We start from the raw sequence: 25,792 nt of genomic DNA, 5'->3' as shown, positions 1-25,792 counted from the left end.
TGTGCCTCAAATATTCCCCTCAGGAAGTGGGGTGCACACAAGGCTTTCCAAGTATCCTGTAGCCCAGCAGTTGCTCCTGGCTGGAGGTTTTGTGTGACAGTTACACGGGCAAACACAGCACGTGCAGGTGTATCTCCCGGGCACGTTCCCTGCAGCCAGAGAGGGATTTGCACGAGGACAGCCTTTATCTTGGATCACTTCGGTGGTTTCTTCTGTTACAAGATGCTTTTCCTCAGCTAAGCCCAGAAATGTGTTCTGGAGGATCTGGCAGAAGAGACAGGATGGTCTCTTGGAAAGCCTTTCCTCCTGTCCTCCAGACAAAGTGAACTTTTCCCAGCCCTTCCTTTGGGAACATCCACACCCAGAGGAGCTGTGACACCTGCGGGGCAGCTTCTGTCTGCTCTTATGGGTCCATAGTCCTGTTCTGTGCAGGGGCAGCATTTTGCCCTGCTCAAATCCACTTGAGCAAACCGGCTGTGGATTGAAGTGCCTCGTGCGTGGACAAACCCTGCGCTCCCCTGGCAGCAAACCCGGTGTCGACGCCAAACCTTGAGTCCTTATTTCTCACAGGAAAATTTCCCCTGAAGAAGTTGCACAGGCAGTGGAGCCAGCCCTGGGAGGGGGACATCCTGCCTTCCTTGCCCATGATCTCCCAGGAGGAGTTATTAATTCATTTATTTCTGGAGTCTCTGAGCTGACAATGCCTGCTTGGAGGAGTTCCATTTTCACTTGGCAGTGCTGGAAGAGTAACTAACTCCCACTTCCCTGGGGCAAAGGCGTCCGACCTCCCTTTGCCTGAAGCATGGAAAAAATCAGGGAATGGGGCTAAAAGCTGGATGCTGAATCCACCATCATATTGGCTGTGCTAAAGTTGGCCACAGTGCCTCGATATGAGGGGGGAAGCAAGAGGGAAAGTGTGCAGAGGGGCTGGGCAAATCATTGCTGCATTGAGCAGTGACCCAAACTTGGACCTGGAAGTTGGAGAGGGTTTTTGGAAGGGTTGGAGGATTGTGCCTGCTCCAGTTGAATTGTTCTGGGGATTTCCCTTGTGTTTCCTGGGAGCCAGAGGGATTAAAATCCTATTGTAGAAGGGAGTAACCCCACCAAAACCCGCTGGGGTGGAGGGAGTGGAGTCACTGAGGAAATTTTGCAGCCCCAGACTGCAGGAAAACATCACAGCACTTTTTTTTGGACAAACCCTCAGAATTTCATGTTCCCCCACCTCCATCATGCCTAATTTGGGGGAGGTTCCTACGTTGTCTGTGGGGAGGGGTGATGGAGGAGCCTGACTGCTGCCAGCCCATCCCTCCTGAGCTGCCCGGGGGGCACCAAGCCCGTTCCACAGGGCAGCCACTGACACCCACCCGATGCATGTGCCGTGTAACCCCTCTCTTTGCTCTGAGCTTCCTTGGGACCCCAACTTTGATCCCTACTGGGAGAAAAACACTGGGGGCTCCTGCTCCTCACAAAGGGACCGGAGCCATCCCCTGGCTCCGGCCACGGCGGGTGGGAGGGGGCACGTACTAACCTGTCCCAGGCGGATGTTCTTGCATGTTTTTGGTGTAAAGCATGAAATTTAACTTAACATAACTGAGTGTCACATCTGTGGGCTTTCCTTATCAGCAACCAGAGTACAGCAAGGCAGGCCAAATTCCCAGGCTTAACGCTGTGCTTCTCTCGCCTCTTCCTGTCTGTGTATTTTTTTTTTTTTTTTTTTTAAGATACATAATTTCTGTCGCCTTTTGCATGACGCTTTCTGTGAGTTTTCTTTTTGCATGCTCCATTGCTTTGGTTTGAATCTCACAAAGGTTGGTTTCTTTCATTTTTACATTCTCATCACACCTTTTCCCTCCCTCCACTTGTTGGGCTTCTTATTTTGTCCTTTGTTGGTTTATTTTATTTTGCAGGTAGAGAAATTAGATCCTCCCTAGCCTTAAGCTTTAGTGTAACAGCATCTCTTTATTGCATTGAGCAGCCACTCAGTCCTGTTCTGCAGGCACAGAAATGACATCTCCACCCCAGCTGGCCCGTGTCCCTGCGTTTGGGTGGGATGTGATGTCATTTGCTGTCACCTCATTTTCTGTTGTTGCTTTTGGTTGGTAGGACTGTGTTACCTGAACTGTGCACTTTTTGTTTCACAACCAAACGAACAAAGCTGCTAAAAACAAAAAGCAGTTCCTTTCTCCTCCGCCTTGTTCCATCGCCTACTCCTCCTCATCCTTCCCATTTTTCTCTTGTGTGTCTGTCTCTGTTTTACTGCTGGTGTTTCTGTTTCATTGTTTTTTGGTTCTGTTTGAGTTTGGGTTTATTTTTTTTTTTCCTTTTAGCCTGTTACTGTACAGCTGTTTTGATGTCGTGGTCAGTGTTTTCTGTTACTGGAAAGCAGTTGTTGCTCATTAAAAAAAAAAAAAAAAAAAAAAGGAAAAAAAAAAAGTTTAAAAAAGTTGGTTAAACAAAATAAATTGTGCCAAGAACAAATCATCCCAATTGGAGCATGTGAGTAGCAGCCAAATCGCTGCAAGGAGCTTTTCCATGGCCTGCCTGGCCAGAGGTGTGACACTCAGAAGGGAAAGCCAAGAGTGTTACTAATCTAGTATTTAATCAATTTTTTTAAGACCGAGGTGGCCGCCTCGCCATCAGGTGCCTGGCAGAGGCTCCATAAAGTCAACCAAGACCTCCAAAGCGAGCTGGAAGCCCAATGCCAGCGCCAAGAGGTGATCAATCAGCAGATTCAGTCGCTGAAGCGCAGCTACGCCGAGGCCAAGGACGTGATCCGGCACCACGAGGCCGAGATTCAGAGCCTGCAGGCGAGGCTCAGTAACGCGGCCGCCGAGCTCTCCATCAAGGAGCAGACCCTGGCCAAGCTCAAGAGTGACCTGAGGAGTGAGAAGGAGAAAGCCAAAGAGCAGCTGGAGGAGTGGCAGCACGGCGAGGCCGCGCTCAGCTCCCAGCTGAAGGCCAGCGAGCAGAAGCTGAAGAGCGTGGAGGCTCTGCTGCTGGAGAAGACCCAGGAGCTGCGGGACCTGGAGATGCAGCAGGCCCTGCAGAGGGACCACCAGAAGGAAGTGCAGCGGCTCCAGGACAGGATCGCGGACCTCAGCGGGCAGCTGAACGCCAGCGAGCAAGCGCGGGTCCTCATGGAGGAGAAGCTGCAGAAGAACTACGAGGCTTTGCTGGAGAGCTGCGAGAGGGAGAAGCAGGTTTTAATACGGAGTCTGAAGGAGGTGGAGGACAAGGCCAACGAGTACGAGAACCAGCTGCAGAACAGCGCGCAGCAGATGGAGATCCTGCAGAAGGAGAAGCTGAGCGCCAAGTTCGAGGGCAGCGAGCTGGTCCACCAGCTGGAGGAGCAGCTGGTGATGAAGGAGGCCAGCATCCAGAAGCTCGCCGAGCACATCAAGGAGCTCGAAAGGGAGAGGGATCAGATCAAATGTCGGTTCCAGGAGCTCATGAATCAGGTTGCCGAGTCGGATAACGAAGTTGCAAAGCTGCAAGCGAAGTTGAAAATGGGAGAGACCAACTACCACAATCTGGAGCAATCGTTCGAGGAGGTGTCGGATCAATTCCGGGGTGTGCAGGAGGTGCTGAAGGAGAAAGAAGAAGAGCTGAGACACGTTAAGGAGATGCACTTGAGAATTGTGGAGAAGAAAGATCAAGATCTCAGTGAGGCTTTGGTTAAAATGGTTGCTTTAGATAGCAGTTTAGAGGAGACTAAAGTAAAGCTAAAGGCCAAGGAGGAGGCTCTAAAGAAGTTAGCTAGTGTGGGCACAGGTCCATGTGCTGAGGAGGCAGAAGACCTTGGCCCCAGTCTTGAGGCTGACGAAAGTCATCCGTCCCAACTGGGGCAGGCTCTGCAAACTCAGGATGTTCTCCCAGCTCTGACTTATGCACTGAAGGAGGAGGAGGATGAGGTTCTTGAGACCAGCCAGCGGCAAGTGGAGGAATTCGGCTCCCCATCCAAAGCTGTAGAGCTCCAGGACCAAGAGTTGGTTCAGAAAGCCTTAGGAAAGCCTGATGTGGGAATCATGGGAGCCAAGAGGCAAAGGATCCGTTTCTCGAGCATCCAATGCCAAAAATACATCCATCCAGATGGAACAGAGAAAAACTGGACAAGCAGTACCTCTTCAGACACGAGCCAGGACAGATCGCTGTCTGAGGAAAGCATGTCCTCTGAGCCAGCTCTGGGTTACCCCTCGTCGGGGACAAGCGACTCTGAGACTTATCTCTCCATCATCCATTCCCTGGAAACCAAACTGTACATTACAGAGGAAAAGCTCAAAGATGTCACGATGAAGCTTGAAAGCCAGCACGGCCATAACCAGGAGACGCTCATCGCCCTCCACCACCAGTGGGCCAGCACGGAGTCCCAGCTGCGGGAGCAGCTTCAGACCAGCTTGTCCCAAGTCAGTGCTTTGATCTCACAGCTGGAGAACGAGAGGCAGGAAAAGTTCAAGCTCATAGAAAGTCACGTCAGCGAGCTGGGAGGTTTCCAGATGAAAAACAATCAAGCGCTGACTTGCTTAGAGAAGTGCAGGGAGCAACTAAGAGCCTTGCCCAAATCAGACAAGGAAGAAGAGGGTGATTTGTTCCTTGTTAACCTGTCCAGCATGGAAACAACGTTATCAAGCGCGATCCAAGCCTTGAGCGGGGCGCCAGTCCCGCTGGAGTATCAGCAGAGTGAGAGCCTTATCACAGAAAGCCCCGCTCCAGAAGGAGGGATTTTGGGAGAAGGGGAGCACGTCTCCAAGGAGCAGCGAGTGGGAGTGTTTGACGCCAGCCAGCTGAGATGGCTTTCTGAGAGGGTGGCATTTGAGGCCTCTCTCATCAACCAAATAGCAGAGTCTTTGAAAAATGCGAACTCTGAGATAGCCCAGCTTCTGAGAGAGATGCAGGGAACAGCTGAGGTGGTTTTGTTGGAGCCGGCAAGTGTTTCTCATACAGCCATCGATTTGGCCGGCGTCCTATCTAAGAAGCTGCTGCTGGAAGGGGAGTTCTGGAGCCAGGTAGAGGAGCTGAGAGCACACTTGACCACCAGAGAAGGAGAAGCTGAGGGCAAAACAGAAACAAGTTTGGGGGTTTCCCAGTGTTTTCTCAGTGCTGTAGCAGATGCTACTTTGATCAAGGCAGAACTTGGGTTTGTTGCACAGAAAATGAGAGAATCCTTCCATCAGAGATTAAAAACAATTGAAGAAGACCTCCATAATACCAAAACAGCTCTCCAGCAGCACAAATGCATGTTGGAGGAGATCATCAAAGCCTACAGGACTCCTGAGTTCGACAGAGTTATGCACCAGATTTCTGAGGCACTTGAAATACAAAAAGATGCTTCGGAAAGAGCCCAAATCTCCTGGGACGGGAGTTGTCTCCAAATGGTGCCGTGCCAGGAATTAGCCAAGGTGGAGGAGGCTGGCAGCATGCCAGACCGTAGTAGTGGAGCTCTTGTTTCTCTTCAGGAAGATCTTGCCCAACAACTAAAGGACAAATCCAATGTTCTGAAGGAGATATCCGTTGCCTTACTCTCTCTGCCTCCCGAGGAGGCCATGAGAGACTGTCTGAAGCTCCTGAAGATATCCCAGAGTCTTTCCTACCATTCGTGCATGGGGGACCTGGAGCAGTATTCCTCTTTGTTAGTCCACGATGCAATTGTTCAGGCTCAGGTTTGTTACGCCGCTTGCAAAGTCCGGCTGGAGCACGAGAGGGAGATGAAGTCCTACAAGGAGTCCCTGCAGAGCATGGACGCGCTGTGCCAGGAGCGCGTCAAGACGGTCTCTCTCCTGCGGGATGAGTACGAGGACTTGCTCAGGAAGCAGCAGGGTGAGTACAGCGAGGTGATCGCCGTGCTGGAAAGGGAGAACGCTGATCTCAAAGCAAAGGTGTCCCAGCTGGACAGCCAGCGGAGGCTCCTGGAGGAGGAAGAGCACAAACACAGCAGGAGCTTGAGCGAGCTCCAGGGGCGTTACGAGGAGGAGATCCGAAACGTGATAGAGCAGCTCAACAGGACAGAGGACGCTCTGAAGGCCGAGAGGACCGAGGGCCTCAACCAGCTGGATGCCATTGTCCGTGACAAGCAGAACATGGAGAGGTATCACCTGGAGCAGATGCAGACGCTGGAGGAAAAGTTCCAGGCCAAGATCAAGGAGCTGCAGGTCATCCACGGCGAGGAGCTGCAGGCGCTGCAGGAGCACTACAGCCAGAACCTGCAGCGCCTGCAGGAGACCCTCGATGAGTACCAGAGGCAGCACCCAGAGGTGTCCCCCGCAGTGGTCCCGGGCCCTGGGGACACCTGGGCGGGCGGCGAGGCGGGTGGCACCGGGCAGGACCCCGGCAGGGACCTGGACTCCATGCACGGCCTGAGGGAACGCATCCAGGAGCTGGAGGCCCAGATGAACGTCATGAGGGACGAGCTGGAGAACAAGCATCTGGAAGGGAGCGCTTCCACCTTGAGGGAAAAATACCAGAAAGACTTTGAAAACTTAAAGGTCTTTTATTGTGTTTTAACACTTTATGCTTTCTGCTGCTGAGCGTACGGGGGGGCACCTGTGGTCCTGGGGTTTGCTTGCTGAACTAAGGGGCATCCCCCGAAAGAGTCAGCGTGCCAGAGCAAGCCCCAAGGTGTTAGACAGGCCTCTGTAAAGCATGGTGTTTCCTTTTCCCCATGCTGGGGTATTCTAAATGCATTGCTTGGGAGGGCTTGGGAGGGTGGATTTTTGGAGGTGGTCTCTGTGTGGAGAGGGAGAGAAGAGTTTCAAAGCAGCTTGATAACATCACGCTCTCCTTCAACACGAAGGCCACAGTGTTTCTCCCTGTACCTGAGGCATACATTATGTTTGTGACTTCCCTTTAAAAGCATTCCTCAACTCTGTCTTTCCCAATCTGATCCAATCTCCAGTCTGTCTCTGCTGCCTTCAAAAATGCAGGATGAAATGGAAACTTGCTGCTCTCAAAATGTATGTGCCTGGGGAAAGTATCTGCAAACAGATGCCAAATTCTGTAGCAAAGCAAAGCTCCTCTGCAGGAGGCTGCGAGGACCCTGCTGGTGTTGGACACAGCAGTTGTGTACACAACAAACAGTGCACAGTTATGGGACACGCAGGTGAGGTGCAGAGAAGCCCACTGGCAATGAAATGCCACCGTTCAGATTGCCCCACCAGTCAGACTGGCTGTGAAAGTGGCCTGAAATGGTCCAGCATCTAAAAGAACCTCCTGAGTTTAGTGTTTTGCTTTTCATAGGAGAGCATTCCCAGTTAGGAAGTGAGTTTAGGGAGGTAGAGGATTCCAGCACCACCAAAAGAGGCTGCCAGGTTGAACAGGAAACTAAAAGGGCAGTGATGCAGAGGCTGTGCTGGTGAGGCTTTCACAGAGCGGTTGCCCTTCAGAGTCAGCAAAAATGTGGGAGAACTTGCTTCCAGACTCGAGATCCAGCACACATTTGGGCTGGGGGTAAAGCATTGCTCAGCTCCAGCTGGTGTTAGCCTGGGAAGAGCAGTAGTTCTGCTGCATCCCATTGGAGTGAGGTGGTGGTGGTCACTGAATGCTCTGTCCTCCCTCTTAACCCTTAGGAAGGAAAACCCCTTCTTGATCCCCTGGGTTAAGGTCAGAGGGACAGATGGGTAACACCCATCCTGCAAGCCAGGCACCAAGCAGGGTCACATGTTTGGGGATGTTCTTGGTTTGGAAGAAGCAAAAAACCCAGAGCCAAAGTGGAGGGTGGAAAGTAACAGCGAGCAATGAACGTGACCTCCCACCTCTGTTCCTGACTTTGCTCTTCCAAAATTTGCAGTTTGTCTGGTGGGATGGAAGCAGCAACTCTGTATTAGAAACCTTCTGTGGCCAGAAAGTTAACCAGCTGGTTATAAACCTGCCCAAATGTATCCAGAATGGCTTAAGTGTGCTTGATTCTTCTCTTCAGAACCTGATGGAGAATGTAGCATCAGTAACATAAGAGTAACTCTTTAGGCTGGAGAAGAGAAGGCTCCAGGGAGACCTCAGAGCCCCTTAAGTGACTCCAGAAGAGCTGGGAGGAACTTTGGGCAAGGGAATGGAGTGACAGGACAAGGAGGAATGGCTTCCCACTGACAGAGGGCAGAGTTAGATGGGATACTAGGAAGGAATTCTTCCCTGTGAGGGTGGGCAGGCCCTGGCACAGGTTGCCCAGAGAAGCTGGGGCTGCCCCATCCCTGCAAGTGTCCAAGGCCCGGTTGGATGGGGCTTGGAGCAACCTGGGATAGTGGAAGGTGTCCCTGCCCATGGCAGAGGGTTGGAACCAGATGGGCTTTAAGGTTCCTTCCAACTCAATTCCCAGTTATGATTCTCTGAGATACTGGTTTGTACATGTTCAAGTCTCCTGGATTTATAGCAATGCATTTATAATACATTAAATAGTGAATCTGGAGCCAGACCTGTAGAGGAGTGTTCACCTTTTTCCTCCAATATTAGAGGTGTTTCAGGAGCTGGACTCCATGATCCTTGTGGATCCCTTCCAACTCAGCATATTCTCTGATTCTGGGTGTAATGAAGAATCCTGCAGGGCTGCTCTGTGCCGCTCCAGTCAGCCAAGTCCAGGCAGGTTCTGGCACTGAGTTAGGAGTTTAAAAAAAAAACCACACAAGGCTGAGAAAGTGAAGACTGCCTTGGGATTAAAACTTAAAGGGGAGGGAAAAAACCACTGGAGCTGAAAATCAGGAATGAGGATGGCAGAGGTTATAGAGCATTTGACAGTGAAGGGATGCTGAGGGATGTATGTTAGTGAGGGTCAGTGGTGTTGGACTGTCCTGAGCATTTTTGTTACAGGGGGAGTGAATTTGTCCCCTTTAAATTTCCCATGGGGTCCCCAGGTGACAGTTCTCCCTTCCCCTGGAAAACAATAGTGCTAATCAAGAAGGAATCTGTTAAAATCAGGGAATAAAGCCTCTGACATGAAGAAGGAGAAAAGCCTGGTGCAGTGCCTGGTGTCAGGTTTGTCCCAAGCTGTCTGATGGGGCTCAGCACCTTGTCCCCAGTGTGTGCCCCTTCTCTGCTCGTGGCTTGGGCCTGCCTGTGGCTTTGCTGGTCCTGCCTCTGTCCTGCAGCCGTGTGTCCATCCGGGATCCCGATGTGCTTGGGCTGACAGCTGAGCTGGGAACAGGCTTTTGCATTTGTCTGCTGTCCAGGCAGGAGCGGGGTCTGTGCCGGGGGGCGGAAGGGCCAGGCTGGAATTCAGGATCTCGCCCCTGATTGCAGCTCCTGGCCAGAGTTCACTCCCAGTAATTCAAACAGCAGGTAATTGCCCCTGCAATGTTTGGAGCAATGCTGCTTTGGGAAGTAAGGTCCTGCTCCTGTCACATGTCATCTGCTTCCACCCAGAGGTGGCCACATAAAACCAGGCACTGAAAAGAGAGCAGAAGGGGTGCAGAAGGCTTTTTTTTTTGTTTTTTTTTTTTGCATATATTTGCATTCCCCAACTGTGTCTGCCCCCAGACCTACCCTGTGCTCCCCCTTCACTGGGGCTCTCAGTGGTCAAGCAACTGCAGCAATAAGCCCTGACCTTGCAAGGTTCATTCTCCTCCGTGGCTGAGGAAGGGGGAGATCCATGATGGACCTTGGGAGCTGACCTACCTGCTGGCATGTGGCTCCTGGTGGGCTCACCACTGCTGTGACACCGGCCCTGCGCTCCTGGGCCAACCCCTTCCCCTCGTCCCTTTGCAGGCAACATGTGAAAGGGGCTTTGCAGCCATGGAGGAAACACACCAGAAGAAGATTGAGGACCTGCAGCGGCAGCACCAGCGGGAGCTGGAGAAGCTGCGGGAGGAGAAGGATCGCCTGCTGGCAGAGGAGACAGCTGCCACCATTTCAGGTATGGGGACATGTCCGAGGGTGCCCTGTGGCAGCTCTGTGTTGATGGGGACAGCAGATGAGGATGAGGAGCAGAGCAGGGTTGAGATGAGGGCTGGGAGATGGGAGATGAGAGATGGGAAAGGGCTGGTGGGAGAGGTGTTTTGGATGGAGGCCCATCTCCTGGTCCTTATCAAGGTTTGGTGCCCCTCTCCTTGGCTGTTGCGTGGTCTGAATGCAGACTGAAGGGGCTGTGATGCAGTGGGAGGTTTGCTGGGATCATTCAGGTGTTTGTTCCTTCAAAAAACAAAACCTCAAAAAACCTTCCCTTGGGTGGAGGGTGCTGGGTGCTGACCCTGTGCTGTCCCACGCAGCCATCGAAGCCATGAAGAACGCACACCGGGAGGAGCTGGAGCGGGAGCTGGAGAAGTCCCAGCGCTCCCAGATCAGCAGCGTCAACGCCGACATCGAGGCCCTCCGAAGGCAATACCTGTAAGACCATCATCATCCTCAGCCTGTCACTATTTTGTGGGGAGATTACATGTGGGGGAGACTCTTCTCATCCCTTTGATTTTGGCAATGAGTTGGGGCAGACCTGCCGTTGCAGGGACCCCTTCCCTTCCCAGCCCAGCTGCACCCACCGGAACCTCCTGGTTGCCCATAATCTTTCAGTCTCCAGGTCAGTGTTCCCACATTACCCAAATTCAGCTGCCTTGTGGTCACCAGCAGTAGCAGATGTGCAGCCACGGTGCTGTTTTTCACGCAGCTGCAGCTGGAGGGTCGTTCAACCAGATCTAACAGGCGAGGAGGAAGTGCTGAGCTTTTCGTGGCAGGGCTGTCCTCCCAACTGGGACAGGGAAGGGGTGACTCGCTCTGGGCTTGAGTTCTTTCCCAAAGGGAGTGTGCAGTCCTCATCCTCAGTGCTCAGATCCCTGTTGGGTTGTCCCGGGATGCTGAAGGAAGGGTGGGCACGGGAGGGTTTGTGTGTGGAGAGGACACTACCTGGTGTGTGTTCCGCAGGGAGGAGCTGCAGTCGGTGCAGCGGGAGCTGGAGGTGCTTTCGGAGCAGTATTCACAGAAGTGTTTGGAGAATGCCCACCTGGCGCAGGCGCTGGAGGCTGAGAGGCAGGCCCTCCGCCAGTGCCAGCGGGAGAACCAGGAGCTCAACGCCCACAACCAGGTGAGGGTCCCCGCTGTGCCGGGGGCAGCCGGCACGGGTGATGTTGGGCTCTGCTCCGAGCAGTGGCCACGCTCCCCCTTCCCACAGCGGCTCTCCTTCTCTCCCCAGGAGCTGAATAATCGCCTGGCTGAAGAGATCACACAACTGAGGAGCCTGCTGATGGGGGAGGGCGGGGGAGAGGCTGCTGGGTCGCCTCTCACGCAGGGCAAGGACGCGTACGAGCTGGAGGTGAGCTCTGCCGCGGCCGTGCCGAGGGGCACGTGGGTGGGCACATGTGCTGTGGCCCCTGGGAGCCATCCCATGTCACTGTGTCACAACCATCTGTCCCTCTGACATCAGGTCTGCGTGGCTGGTCAGCACTGTGCATGGTGGGCTGTGATGGGGCCAGGAGATTTTGGGGTCATGATCTTCCCTTCTCACTGTGTCAAGTCAGACACTCGCCCTTCCTTCTCCAGTCTCTGCTTGTCCCCGGGGTCCAGTCCATGCAGAGCAGTGGGGACGAACTGAGGGCTGTGCAGGGAGCTCATCAGTGGTGCAAGCTTGGCCAAGTTCCCAGGAGATTCAGGAGGAATTTTCTTGCATCAGAAGAAGGGTGAACCAGAGGCTTTGTGGGGCTGAGCCTCCAGCCCTGGCTCAGATGTCACCGGGCACAGCGGGCGAGCGTCTCGGGATCGAACTGCGTTTGCTTGGGTGGAAAACATGCTGGGTTTGTTCCCACAGGTCCTGCTGCGGGTCAAGGAGTCTGAAATCCAGTACCTGAAGCAGGAGATCAGCTCCCTCAAAGACGAGCTGCAGACAGCACTGAGGGTAATGCCAGGGATGGTTCTGCAAATGCTCTTGCTGTGCTCTGCTTCTCCATGTGTGTGTTTGCGCTTAGATTTCAGCCCACTTACACCCAGATTTGAAACAGTATTTAATTTTTCCCCTGAATGGAATTCAATACCCATTTTGCTGTCATCAGTAGAGCACTCCGCTGTGACTGTATCAATTTAGGACTTGCCCCACAAAGGAGACAGTGTGGGAAAACATCCCCTTTAGTGTGATTTCCCCGTTTTCTGTCACATCAAATCAGATTTAAATGGCAAGAATAATCAGCCTTAGGGATCTGCCCAGCCTCGCAGCAGTGGATCTGGTTTGTTCTGGACAAGCCAAGGCCGTTTCTGGGAATTCTGCTTGAATTCTGTGTCTTGGCTAAAGTCAAAAGCCACAAACAATCCCATGTAGCTGAGGGGCTGCATGCACGGGCAGCACTGTGTGCTGTGTTGGCTCACAGCTCTCCGCCTGCCTCAAACCCCCTTGTCCCATATCACTGTTGGAAGCAGCTTCGAGGGTGTGTGTTGCCCCAGCCAAGCATTTCTCCTGCTGCCGGCTCTTCTTCCGTTGGCATTTGCCAAGCTCCTCTTCAGTGCATCCACAAACCCCTCGGCTCCAGCTGTCTGTCTGGCTCCATCGGGTTGTTCTTGTTCCCTTGCCAGGATAAGAAATACGCCAGCGACAAGTACAAAGACATCTACACGGAGCTGAGCATCGTGAAGGCCAAGGCAGACTGTGATATCAGCAGGTTGAAAGAGCAGCTGAAGGCAGCCACAGAAGCTCAGGGAGAGAAATCCCCTGTGAACACCACTGTATCGGGATATGGTCAGTCCTCCTCCGGCAGCTCTAACTAGTCCTGGGTGTCCCGAGCTAACACGTGCATCCTGCAGTAACGGGCCTGAGTGTAGGACTTGGCCTTCCAGCCCACAGATGGGAAGCTGATGGGCTTTGAAGGCCTTCTGGCATTTTGCATCAGGAAAACCTCGTGATGCAGGGTGGGCAGAGACCCTCAAAAGCTCTCTTTGCCGTTAGGGTGGTGCTGCTTGAGCCGAGCTCATCAGGACACTTAATCCGGGCTGGGAGGGCAGAGGAGCCCCAGCCCTGTCCTTGCAGGAATGCAGTGGGCACCAGGCTAACCCCACTTCTTTTGCTTCTTCCCAGATATTATGAAATCAAAAAGCAACCCTGATTTCTTGAAGAAAGACAGATCCAGTGTTAGCCGGCAACTAAGGAATATCAGGTCAAAGGTGAGCTCAGATCTCCTGCCCAGTGGGATGGGAATGGGGAGTGCCCACATTACTCTCCAGTGGGGGGCCCAGGGGGAAGAAATTAGTAGGGGAAGAAAACTGAGAATTTCCCAATCACTAGAGCTGGCCTGGATGGTTTTTGACCACAAAAGGGCTGCCTGTGCAGCCAGGCAGGGCCTGATCCCCCACTCCTGACCCTGCTGAGCTGGAGGTGTGAAGCTGCTCCCTGTTTGGGAAAAAAGGATGAAGTTCACCCTGTTCTTTGGTCTTTCACAGGAGGACTATCCCAGTATTTTCTCCCTGTTTTCAGTTGAAATTGAGGTGGAAATGTGCACATCATTAGAGGTTTTAGTGTTCATCACTGCAAGATTTTTGATCTTTCTGTGTAGCAACGATGCCTTGGTCCTGGGCATATTTAACACACACTTTGCTTGTGTGTTACCATGGTGCAGATGGCCCTGTGCTTCTGTGGCCCTCCTGTGCTTGCTGTTGGTCCCAAAGCCCAGTGATGCTGTGCCAAGCTCTCCTTGGCAGCCAGTTACATCATGTGGGACCACAGGGATAAAACAGGGCAAATAATGCTGATCAGGAGTCAGCATTAAACATAAGTCTGTTGGGAGGAAGATCAGCATGAGCAAACCTGCTTTGCCTCTCACCTCGTGTCTCGTGCTGACGTTTGAAGTGGTTGGGCTCTCACAGGAGAGGCAAAAGGCTTCAAGCTCAGTGCCCATGTGGGGAAACAATCACTCCCAGAGCTCTGCGAGCGGCAGCTCCTCAGCTCGGGGTGTCTGCGCTGCACCCAGTGAACACAGAGAGCCCTCTGCGCATTTCGGGGCAGCCCAGACCTGCTGGGCCAGTCTGATGTCGGGTTTCCCTTCACCACTTCAACTCAGATCACTTTTTCTGTGGTCCCCCTGTGTGCTGCTTGGTGGGAAAGGAGGAGAGGAGAGCAAGCACGGGCCGTGCCTGGGTGCTGCCGCTGCGGGGCGGGGGCTGGGGCTGCGCCAGCGCCAATGCACTTGGGATTTATGAGCCTCTTTTTGTTTTTGTTTTTTTTTTCTTTATTTTGCTCTTTCCTTCAACAGTCCGTTATTGAGCAGGTCTCATGGGATAACTGAAATGAACCCGAGTCCAGGTTCCCTGCCACGTAGGTAAACAAACCGGCACCCGCCCAGCGACGCAGCTGCCCACGGGAGCGGCCCAACTTTTGCATGCCCTGCTCACACCTCCACGGCAAACCAGAGCCCTTCTTCTCTTGATGACTGACCCGTTCATTTACGGCTAATTCTTTTCCTGGGCGAGGGGGGGAAAGGGAGGGGAGAAATCAGTGCACCCAAGATCTGTATGAAACACAGTCTCTCTGGCTCTTCCCAGGGGAATACAGCTCTCTCATCTTCCTGCTTCTCCCACCCTCTCCAACACAGCTCACCGACACGGGAGAGGATTTGGGCATGGTGGGGCACGTTTTCCTGTTTGCTGTGTTGGGAGCGTGGGACACTGAGTGTGCATGCCTGAATGACTCTGCATGCCTCAGACTAAACTCCAGCACCATCCAGGTCTCGCAGGAAAATACCCAACTTGCTGTTAGCCAGGTGGAGGAATGGTCAGGGATGCCTGTAAGTGCATTTCCCACAAGAGCCCGGAGCATGGAAAATGGTGGCCCCTGTCTCAGCTGCAGAGGGAGATGTCCTGAGCTGCCCCAAATTTCCTTCACCCATAATTGCTGCATCTTCAGGTTGATCTGTGCCTGAGCAAGAGTCTTCCTTGCCCAGTAACCTCCTCCTCCTGTCCTCCAGTCTTCCTCCAGCCCCCAGTGTCCACCCAGCTGCTCTCCATCCCTTGGCACTGTGCCTGCATCCCACACAGTGGCTCCCAAGCTCATCCAGCAAAAGGATGAGAAATGAGGCTGACCCAGTGAGCCAGATATCTCCATTAACTGGAGCAGTAGTTAAATTTACTGGCCTATGGCAAAGACTGAGGTTGGAGCACCTGCAGAGGCAGTTTAGAGGAGAGGGGAGCTCCCAGCACGGTGACAGAGGGGTGGCTGGAGAGCCCCAGGAAGTGTGATGGAGGATTCCTTTATCACAGATATCATCCCACATTAGTCTCACTTCATCAGGCTGCCCTCATCAGCAACTCAAATGGGTTGTGAGACTGCCTGGGGGCTGAATTTGCTGGAATTTGTACCATCAGGCAGAACGGTCTGATGATTCCTGGTGCCTCCTTCCATCTAATGAGAAATCAGATGCACCAACTGGAATGCACAGGCTGCTCCCATTTAGAGAGGCCCAAAGTAAACTTCCCTTAGGAAGTGTGTGCTCAGAGAATCACATCCCAGGAGACTCTGCTGCCCATTGGAAAGAAAGCACAGAGCATTTGGAAATTCAGTCCAATTCAGTGCTTTCATTTCCGTGCTGCCTGGCAAAGCCGTTCCGTGTTTGTGGGTCTGTGGGAGGAAAAACATTTCCAGAAATACAGTAACCATGGGAATCTGCACAGCCTTGGGGCAAGTTTATCATGGAGTGCTGCCTTGATAAACACATGGGGAAAAAAAAATCCAAAAAGTCTAACCTGCTGCTGTGATTGAACAGTCCTCTGGCACCACAGTCAGGGAAGGGAAAGGATAGATGGCTGCCTGCTAGTAGGATCATAAAGTCCCAGAATGGTTTGGGTTGGAAGGGATCTTAAAAATCATCCAGTTCTAATGCCCTGCCATGGGCAGGGACACCTTCCACTAGCCCAGGTTGCTCCAAGCCCTGTCCAGCCTGGCCCTGAACACTTCCAGGGATAGGAAAGCCCCAGCTTCTCTGGGCAACCTGTGCCAGGGCCTCCCCACCCTCATAGGGAAGGATTCCTTCCCAATATCCCATCTAACCCTGCCCTCTGTCAGTGGGAAGCCATTTTCCCTGGAGCCTTCTTTTCTCCAGGCTGAACAATCCCAACTCCCTCAGCCTTTCCTTGTAGGAGCTGAGTTCCATCCCTCCAGTCTGTGCCTTTGAAGGTGCCAAGTCTTAGTCTGTAAAGCAGATGATGTTCCAGCTGCAGAGTGAATTCCTTGTGAGTTCCAAGGAACAGGCTGGCAGGCAGCTCTGCGGGGTGGGAGCAGGCAGCTGCCTGTCCCGGCAGCGGGGCACAGAGGGGCAGAACCCTGGCTCTGGGGGTTGTTTTTAGGGGGGATGGCTGTGCCAGCTCATCCACAGCAAGCAGGGACAGCTCACTTCCCAAGGCTTTGCTCCCCTGAATCTCTCGTGCCACAGGTTTGAGGCTGGAGGAAGGAGAGAGGCTGGTCTTAGTCCTGTGCATCCCCTCAGGCTGATTTCAGCTTAAAGCTGATGTATGGGAGTCAAGCCATGTTGTTTCTGGGTTTCTGCCCCTCTCATTGCTGTTCTCCTGGGACCCCACATGTAGGAGAGGGATTTCACAGTTCCAAATGTCAGGGGCTAGGAGGGCTTGCCTATGTGATGGTCAGCTGAGCGTTGTGCCTTGAAATCTGGATGCTGCACCTGAATTGGATCAGCCATCAGACCCTGCTTGACCTGAACAGAATTTAGGAGTTTTCTGTCTAACCCTGGGCAGTCAGGGCAGTTTTGGCTTGGGATAACCCCAGGCTGAGATTAGAGAGGGGTTGGGATGGCCACTGGCAGCACACACACCAGTTTCCAGGGCTCCTTGAGCAAATCCTGCATTGACCAGAGCCAGGACCGTCCCCGTTGGTGCCACAGTTGTGCAGGAGGCAGGGAAGGACCAGCGTGCAGGTCCTGCTCACCATCCTGGGGCTTCAGTGAACCAAACCCAAGCTTGCACCCAATGTTCCCATGGTGCCGGAGCTCTGCTAGAATTGCCCCATCCAGCACTGCAGCTGGGGGGCCCAGGGGGTCATTTCCCAGTCAGCTAATCCCGCTTGCAGCATGGTGTGTGCCTCTCATTCCGCTTCTGGTCCGTCGCCTGGTTCGTTGCAATCTCACCCTCTCTCTAGGCACCAGTAACCGCCCTCCATAACCGTGTGTTTTCTCTCAGCATGTCCCACTAATCTCTCCGCCAAGGAGCCCATCCCTGCGCTGCCTCCGTCTCCTGTGCCTGAGCATCGCCCCCCTCTCCCTGCGCCGGGCGCCCGCCCACGTCCCCACGCTCTCTTGTCTTTTCTCTCTCCCAGAGTCTGAAGGAAGGCCTGACTGTGCAAGAACGCCTGAAGCTTTTTGAATCCAGGGACTTGAAGAAAGACTAGTTCTCCCCGCTCCGCTTGACCACGCGCACCTCCCAGCTTGAGGCAGCACAGCACCAGCACCGTTTGTCTCTCGTTCCTTACGACTGTCCTCGCTGTCGTTCGTCTTGAGGCTCCCGACGGGACCCGGCGCCGCGGTGGTGCCCCCCCCTCTCCCGCCACCCCCTCGCCTCCCCGGCTCCTTTCCCTGCTTGTGAGATGCTCCAGAGACTCTGAGAGAGAGAGAGAGAGAGATTGAGAGAGGAAGGGATTGGAATGGGGTTTCCCCCCCCCCTCTCTTCGGCGCTTCGTAGGAGAATCCTTTCTTTACTGTAAACCATTACACTAAGTGTCAGTATTAAGGCTCAGTAGCCTGTTAATAAGCTATAGCTCTGTCGTACCGGCCGCTCTGGTGCGCGAGCAGGGCCTGGGTGGTGTCGGCCAGACCGAGCTCTTACTGCTGTCTAGAGACCCAGTGCTCAGAGCACGCCAGGAGCCTGATCTAATCATTGATCTCGACTGCATTACTTGCACCTGCAAGGGGGGAAAAGCCCGGGGGAAGCCGTCGGGGAGCGCCGGCGCGCACAGCCTGGAGGTACCACACTGACATCCCGCTGGAGAAGGATACAAGAAGTGATTGATTCTCCTGCCCCGTGACTGTGCCGTGTCCTGAATGTAGGTGCCACCGAAGCCTGGCGAGCTTTGGTGGCTGCCCAGGTGGTTTTTGGATAGGGAGCTGCAGCTACTGAAGCGCACCAAGTCTGCCCCATCGGCGCGTCTTTGCTCCCGTCTCGCTGGTGGTCGGAGTTGGTGTTCCAGGGGCTGAGCTGTAAGATCACTTTCTTGCCTCTGTTTAGATCAAGCCCAGCACTCTCTTTTTTTTTTGCTGTTACTCCCTTCCTCTCATTGAGTCCCGTGTATCCCAGGGTCTGTGCGCATGTGAAACTCCCTTTTCCTAGTCAAAGGAAAGTAGAGTAGAAAGTAGAGCCAATATTGACTGAAAATGCACAGTGCTCAATGCGTATAATGCTCCTTTTTTATCAGCTTCTTGAATTCAACTCTTCTTGTCAGCAGGGCAGCTCCTATTTTAATTCTTTAATCTTTTCCTGAAATAAAAATCTCAAAACCAGTATGTGCTTCAGACCTTCTCAGTCCTAATAGCTTTTGTATTTAAAATACACAGTTTAGCACCGTGAGGCTGATAAATGGATACAAACCAAAAGTGAGCTGAGGAGCTGGTAGCACTAGATGGTCGCAGCCAGTTGAGCAGAGGCTTCCTAGGAGAAGCCTGTGCTGTTTTGTAGCAGCTGCCCAGGTGTGGGGGCTCCATCCCAGGCTAAATTTCAAGATGCCACCTGGAAAGCCCCCAGGTCCTGCCTCGCCACTCTCCAGGGCTGAAGGAGCTCTCCAGCACGTTGGTTTCCCAGCCCTGTTCAGATGCCAAGTTAAAAGGATGTTAAAGGTACATCCTGGCCCTCACCAGGAGCAAAGATCCCTCTTGTCCTTCGGGCCCTCATCCCGTGGTTGAGGCAGCTCTGTCTCCTTCCCTGCTGGTTTTGGGTCTGCCAGGCGGGCAGTGCAAGCTCAGCTCTCGGCACCGCGGGGCTGGGGACAGACATCTCCAGTCCTGCCAGGCTGCACCACGAGAGTCACCCTCATCCTCCCACTCGGAGCAGCATCTCTGTTCCAGCCACCAGACCCTCCGCAGGATACGGTGTCATCGGGACATGGTGGGAGTCAGGCTCTCGTCCAGCTTGTGTGGCCTTGCCATGGCCAAGTGCTCAGCTTGGAACCTCCCGGGGCACTCGTGGCAGCACTCAGGTCCTGCCCACAGGAGCGCCACTTGTCCCCTGACAAGATACCAGCACTTGTCAGCAGGCAGAGCACGTAGAGGGACGCTCCCTGCTGCGATGCTCTGTGTGCCTCGGTGTGCATGGAAGTGCTGGAGATGGGAGCAGGGTAGGAAAGATGCCCTGGAGCGTGGTTTGGTCACATCCAATGTCATCTGTCCAGCTCTCAGCAGGGGTAACCTTTACACTTCATCCCTGGCTGCTCTGGGTCCGTGGTGAGCTGTGATGTCCCGGCAGAGGCTGTGGGATGCAGCATGGATGTGGAATGGCATGTAGGCCTTGTCACTGTCATTGCTCTTCCCTTACAAGATGTCACTGCCTCTGGGAGAGCAGCTTCCTCCTCCTCCTCCTCCTCCTCTTCTTCTCTTAAGACTTATAGTGGGACTTCATCCTATTTAGCCAACTGAGCAGAACATGCTGGTCTCCTTCTTGCCACGTGGACCTTGGCTCTTCTTACATCCCCCAGCAAATCCTGCTTTTCCTTTGGATGCTTCGTTGGCTCAGGAGCCTTAGTTCTAAGTGTGAGGACTGGCACTTGCTATTTTTGCATTGGCTCGTTGGTGGCAGGGCGGACACAGATGGACCCCTTCTGGTACAGGATTGTGTTGCTGAGCATCGTGAGGGCTCCCTGGGGAGAGAATTTGTCTGCTGTACACTTCCTCATACCAAAAAATCCTCTCCTGCAGCTTAGTGTCCTGCCTGGGACTGGGTATTGAGCCTAGTGAGAGCACTGGATTTCTTTGCCAGAAAGCTTCTGCTTCCAGGCCTATTTCTTAACACAGGGACCAGCTGGGCAAGTGGAGGGCACACGTGGAGCAGATCATCCCCAGCTTTTCACTCATCATCTGTAAATACATTAATATGATTTTTTTATTTTAAAGAAAGGGGTGAGGATGGGTAGCAAGACTGCATGCGTTGGCAAAGCTCTGTGCTGAAAGCAGGGAGGGTCCAGAGCTGCCCTTTCTGCGTGGTGCTCCAGCCCTAAATCACACTGTGAAAAGAGGCTGGTGGGGGATATTCTTATTTATACACATAGAAAAATATTACTGCTGGATAGTGGGGAGAGAAACAGCCCAGGAAACACTTGTACAGCTCTTGCTCCTTTCCTGTAGTCATGTCCCTGGGCTAAGCAAGAGATTATAGAAACTTCTGGGCCACTTCTGTAAGTTCTTCACCCAGGGCACTGCACTGCATCTCTCTGGTGAGGCACTGCCAGGGATCCAGCAGCATCAGCAATGAAGCTGGACTTTTCTTCTCTCTTTCCACTATTTTTTTTACCTTACTGTACAGAAAATGTCAGTCCTCACATCACCCCCCTCCCTCTTTTGGGGGCTCCTGGAAACATCTGTAAAAGGATTTGAACTAAGGATTACCCAGACTCTGTGTGATCAGCTCCAGGGAATCAGCTGCTCAGAGGTTTCCTTTTGTTTATTCCATATTGGCCTGGACCTTCAAACTGCTGAGAAAAGCAAAACAGGCAGTTTTGCTGGGAAAAAAAAACCAACCAAACAAAACACCATGGCACTACCAGGTGTAGCTGAAATAAAAGGTGTTTGGCAGGAGAACAACCCCAGGGAACAGGGAGAACAATCCCAGGAACATTGTGTATGTGCAGGGATGGCTGGACCGGCCACCACTGTCAGGGCTTCAGTGGTGTTTGATAAACCAAATTAATTCATCTCATTGCTGAGCTTGTTGGTTTAAAATATTCCTCTCTAAGCCACTTTAATGAACATGGTGGTGGTGGTCTCTTAGTCAGCAAAGAGAGAACCTGCACCACCAATAAACAGCCTCAAACCTGAAATTTTCCTGCAGAGAGCAGTGCTTGAAAATAAGGTGGGGAGGGGCGTGCAAAGAAGCCAGCTGGGAGGTTTATTACTCATAGCAATGGTCCTTAGTTATCCTCTTTCTCCTTCCTGCTCCAGGCTTCATCCATCTTTTGGGATTAATCAGTGGTTATTTAAATAGGAAAGTGTGTGGGCAAGCTGCTGCATTTTGCACCACTCCACACTAATGATAGCACTGACTTGGGTTTAGGAAAAGTCAAGTGCAATGAAGGCACAGGCGTCTTCTCGTCAGCTCCAAGTCATCTTATTTTTTTCCTGAGTAAAATTGTCCTCCCATTTGCACCATCTCCCCTTGAGCTAGACTGAATCCTTCCTTAAATGTCGCCTTTTCTTTGCCCACATATTAAAAAAAACAAAAAAAAAAAGAAGAAAAAAGAAGCAAACTGTGTTCATTTGCTTCAAAACCAGAATTATTTAGAATTGGTGCTGACTTGCAAACCAGAGAAGCCCCTTTTTTTTTTTTTCTGTACCAGAGAACTGGGCTGCAGTAAAAGTTTCACCACCTCACACTGCAAAAAATGTCACTTTTGTACCGACTGGACTTGATGGCACTTCCATGAGACCTTTGCATTTTTTTTCCTGGTTCAGATACTCAGTTTGTTGTGGACACTCAAGCACACACACACTCACTGTAGCTTGCCTTTGCTCTGTAATTTGTTTCCATTTTTTAAGGAAAAAATTTGTTATTTTTCTCTTAAAAAAAAAAAAAAAAGTAATTTAAAACCTGTACAGCATTCCAAGCATGCAGTGTATGTAAATATTTATTCCTCAGCAATTAGCAGAGGGTTCTCTTTTGCGACTGAGTTGTGGGTTTGATTTTTAAATCTTGTTCCACGTGCAGGTTGGAAAAGAAGCAACATGTCCAACCCACCCTGTCTTCCCTGATAAAACCATTTCTTTGGGGTTTCAGGACTGTTATAAATATATTTTCAAACCTTTTCTGCTGATCTACACCTTTAGTTTTGAAGGTACCTGTCCAAAGATTGTGTACAGTCCCTTTGACCGCTGTAACCTACTTTGCTATAAATTTGGGTTATTTTTTTTTTTTCCGTTCAGAGGACTCAGTAATCTTGTGTTTGAAAGTGGCATCCACGCCCTGCACGTGCAAACTGCTGCCTGTTGTTACAGAGAGCAGCAGCAACTCCTTGGTGAGACACAGCTCCCCTTGCACAGTCACCTGGGGCTGTCACGGTGAGCACAGCGAGCCCCCGGATTTGGGAGGCACCTGTAACGCTGTAATTCCTTGCACAGCACGTTTGGGATCCCCTTGGGCTTTCCAAGGGATCCACAGCCCCTGCTGCACAAGCCCACATCCCCCAGCAGCGTGGCAGTGCAGTGTCTGCAGCTTCCAGCGTAGTTACACCGTAGTTACTCCCGCGCTGAACGTGATCCTGTAGTACAAACCATATTTTAGAAGAGGATCCAACGTGCTGCTGCAGGAGCAGGGAGCACCAGGCTGGGAACAACGTGAGCCTGGCCTCTGTGTGAGGCTGCTGAAGGAACAGAGGGTGTGGGATTTACTGGAGAAACCTGATGAGCCAGACGAGTTGGTTCCAACTGAGCTAACCCAGCTGGCCGTGAACTTGTAAATAATGGGTGCAATTATCATTGTTTTCTTCGTGCTCTCTTCACCCTGTGTGCAGGACGACAGGAACACTCACTGTTTGTTCTAAGCTAGAGACAGTAAAGCATGTAAAATACTAGAGACTATGGTAAGTAGAAAGCAGGAATGCTCTGGCTTTGGCCCGTGTCCACCCTCCCGGGACCTGGAGTTCTGGGTGGCCTGAGAGTTTAAAGAGTCATTTGAAAGGGTGGAGGTTTGTGGGGACAGAAGGAAGCTCTGCAAGGCTGTGGGTGGTGTCTGAGCAGGCTGTTCAGGTACCAGTGGTCAGTCTTCACAACCCTATGGAGAACAGCTCTGCCTGGGTTCTCTCAGAGCACAGCTTTACCCCACAGCTGACCCGTAACCAGCAGGGACTCCTGGGTTAAACCCGCTGTCTGCCAGTTGTACATGGAAATGACCCGAAGGAATTGTGAGCAAGGAGGGTGCAAGAGTCACTTCTGTGATGAGGGGATGCAGCAGCCAGCCCTCCACCTCTGACCTGTGGCGTGGCTGAGCGGCAAAGCAGCATCAGAGCCCGGGTAGTGCTGGGGATGGTGCAGCTCTGACCTCCCACACGGGGTATTTTCCCTCTGCAAAGGGGAAGGGTGTGGGAGGCTCCTGTTTCTCAGTGTGTGTGAGTTCCTTTCTCCTTCCCTTCTCTCCTTCCACTCCCAGTTTATTTCAGTGCTTTTTTAAGGGCCACCATTCCCCATCGGCTGCTCGCTGTAATAGGCACATCCCTTCTCCTCACAGTATTTATTCCTGACAGATCCCTGTGTGACGTGCTAGGCTCCCCTGGATGTAGCTGATCATTTTTACTTTGTAAATATAATTACCTAACTTTACATTAACGATATCGTAATAAACTATTTTTGCACCACCCTTTGCACGCCGTGTGTGAGGTGTTTTCTTTCGAGAAGAAGAACAGGGCAGAGGCCAGAGCCTGAAAATGAGGGAGCTGTTGCTTTTACAGTCCCACTTCACAAAAGAAATGCAACAGGCAGCATTTTAATAAGCACTAATACATTTAAAGTAGTTTAAATCTAGTGCTGTTGAACAGGATTTACTAGAGAGTGACCTTCCCCAAGTGCTTCTGTGGTTGCTACACCACAGGTAACATCATGTTCTTTCCTCTAAGTGAACTTTCTCAGGCAGAAGAGAACAAATCTTCAATCTCTGGAGATATCCATGTCTCCTAAATAACACCTAAGGATCTACAGGAACTGCAGTGCAAAAACCAGATGAGGATGGGGAGGTTTTCTGTGAAAATGGTTTATTTAGCAGTGCCAGTCACAGCACCGCTGGTAAAAAACTGGTAACAGAATATCAAATAATCTCTCAAAGTGAAAAAAAGGTTAAGGCACTTTGTATTCAGTGTGAAACAGTTCTTACACAGCCACTATTCAGAGTTTGAAATCCTTCAGTTTACACCATTCTTGTTCCACTCTGAGCTGCAGGGACAGAGGTGTCACCTCCCTCCCCTTGCTCTCCCCTCCCTGCTGCTGCCAGCACAGGTGAGGTCACTGACCCAGACCAGGACAAGGTGTCCCAGCACCTGAATGAACCAGGGTTTCCAGACCTCTCCTGGCATGGGTGACCCAGCTCCAGCCATGTCTGCTCTCCAGACAGACTGACTGATCCCAAAGAACAATTTTTTCCCATTTCCTTCCAGTCTTCCCTACAGTTACTTGGAAGACCAGTCTGTCATTAATATCTGTGCTCATTCTTTTACACCAGAGCTCCCTAGTAATCTTTAACCAAAAGAAACATATACACCATCAAAACTTAGAAATTTCTGCCTATTTCCCACAAATTTCCTTTTACAAACTCTCAACAATTAATGCCAACAAGAAATGTAACTCAGGTGCTTAATCTACACAAACTCAAACTGCTGCAGCCCTCTATAATCAATCTCTCCTTTAGTTACTGGTGTAGAGGAGCCACTGGGACACAATTCCATCTGCAGTACCCCAAGTTGGCAAATGTGTCTTTTACCACTGAAACACCTGCCCAGCATGGTATGAACACACCTTGACTGCACCAAGGCACAGCAAAGAGTTTGCCCAATGTTTTAATGCCTCTGAATGCAGCTCTATCACTGTCATCCTCACAAAACAACTCGCCAAACAGGTGGGCCATTCCCTCTAGCACAGGAATGACCTGCAGCAAGGGATCCGTGCCATTTTAGGGCACTGAGCACTTCGTTTCTCTGGAGGAGCTTACCCAAGTTGCACCCAGACGGGTATAAAGCAATGATGTCTGCACAAAATAATAAATTCGTGGAGCTGTTAAGTGCTCCGCGTGCTCCACCAGCCCCGTGCGGCAGCTCGATCAGTTACTGACTTTGGGAAAACTGTAATTGGCGGGATTGTACTCCTCCCAAATCCTTTCGAACTCGTCCAGAAAAGGCTTCACGCAGGCGGCGTCGTCCACGACCAGCACGTTCTCCCTGTTGCTCTGGATGGCCTGGGTGGTCCAGTTGAGCGAGCCCGTGATGAGCACCCTGCGGTCCACGATGGCGAACTTGTGGTGCATGTACCCGCTGTGCTGGTCGTGGCGCACCTGGATCCCTACAAAGACACGGCAGCTGTTTGAGGGCTCCCCGAGCCTCCCCCCGCCCGTGTCCCCCCCGGCCCCGGGCGCTCACCCGCGTGGCGCAGGCGGCCGATCTGCGAGCCGTGCAGCCCCATGTACTGCGCGTCCGTGACCAGGCGGACGCGGACCCCGCGGCGGTGCAGGAGGTGCACGGCGCGGGCGAGCTGCGGGCAGGAGAAGGAGAAGATGCAGAGGTCGAGGGAGCGGCGGGCGGAGAGGAGGCGCCGCACCAGGCGGCTCAGCGAGGTGTCGGCCCGCGGCAGAGGGCACGGGCAGGGCCGGGCGGGCGCGCCGGGAGCCGCAGCCTCGGCCAGCAGCGCCTCGAGGCAGCAGGGCCGGGACGGGAAGAACAGAACCTCCCGCACCGGCCGCGGCCGCCGCCAGGCCGCCACCGCAGCCACCGCCAGCGCGGCCGCCGCCGCCACGGCGAGGAGCGAGGCCGGAGGGAGCCCCCCGGGACTCATCCCGCAGGACACGGGGCTCATCCCGCGGGACACATCCCCATGGAGCGCCGCGCAGGCGCCCGGGGCGGCGGGGAGGGGCTGCTGGGGCTGGGCCTGAGCCTTCGGGACACAGCGAAACCCAACGCACCGAACCTTTCCCGAAACACCGAATGAACCCTTTCCCATACACCAAAGCTGCACAC

At 52.7% G+C, this 25,792-nt stretch overlaps 2 protein-coding genes across 12 annotated transcripts in view; one reads left to right on the top strand and one right to left on the bottom strand.

Moving 5' to 3' along the window:
• MPRIP (myosin phosphatase Rho interacting protein) overlaps positions 1-23,433 on the top strand; it is a 79,290-nt gene extending 55,857 nt beyond the window's left edge. For 5 of the 11 annotated variants that reach the window (XM_050317862.1, XM_050317859.1, XM_050317857.1 and 2 more), the window contains 9 exons: positions 2,616-6,479; positions 9,685-9,832; positions 10,185-10,302; positions 10,831-10,990; positions 11,099-11,218; positions 11,711-11,797; positions 12,466-12,628; positions 12,965-13,050; positions 17,204-23,433. In XM_050317862.1, coding sequence (XP_050173819.1) covers positions 2,616-6,479; positions 9,685-9,832; positions 10,185-10,302; positions 10,831-10,990; positions 11,099-11,218; positions 11,711-11,797; positions 12,466-12,628; positions 12,965-13,050; positions 17,204-17,275 — 4,818 coding nt within the window. In that variant the 3' untranslated portion in view covers positions 17,276-23,433. Of the gene's footprint in view, positions 1-2,615; positions 6,480-9,684; positions 9,833-10,184; positions 10,303-10,830; positions 10,991-11,098; positions 11,219-11,710; positions 11,798-12,465; positions 12,629-12,964; positions 13,051-14,135; positions 14,202-17,203 lie in introns of all 11 variants that reach the window. The other 6 variants (XM_050317860.1, XM_050317865.1, XM_050317861.1 and 3 more) reach the window with 5 other exon arrangements.
• An 8-nt stretch (positions 23,434-23,441) lies between these two features.
• Positions 23,442-25,631, bottom strand: PLD6 (phospholipase D family member 6). The gene is made up of 2 exons (XM_050317590.1): positions 25,199-25,631; positions 23,442-25,121 (listed from the first exon to the last, which is right to left on the bottom strand). The coding sequence occupies exons 1-2, from the start codon at positions 25,629-25,631 to the stop codon at positions 24,883-24,885; spliced, it is 672 nt and encodes a 223-aa protein (XP_050173547.1). The 3' UTR covers positions 23,442-24,882.
• Positions 25,632-25,792: the final 161 nt, after the last annotated feature.

This window comes from Myiozetetes cayanensis, unplaced genomic scaffold, assembly GCF_022539395.1.
Source record: "Myiozetetes cayanensis isolate MyiCay16 unplaced genomic scaffold, myiCay2020 scf20-37, whole genome shotgun sequence".
In the NCBI taxonomy this organism is placed as follows: domain Eukaryota; kingdom Metazoa; phylum Chordata; class Aves; order Passeriformes; family Tyrannidae; genus Myiozetetes; species Myiozetetes cayanensis.
This window is presented reverse-complemented; position numbering and strand designations above follow the sequence as displayed.

Bases quoted from the DNA above. Each gene is read 5' to 3' on its own strand.
- PLD6 (XM_050317590.1), bottom strand. From the start codon at position 25,631: ATGAGCCCCGTGTCCTGCGGGATGAGTCCCGGGGGGCTCCCTCCGGCC. The intron at 25,122-25,198 runs GTGAGCGCCCGG...GTGTCTTTGTAG, and splicing joins CGGCCGCCTGCGCCACGCGG to GGATCCAGGTGCGCCACGAC.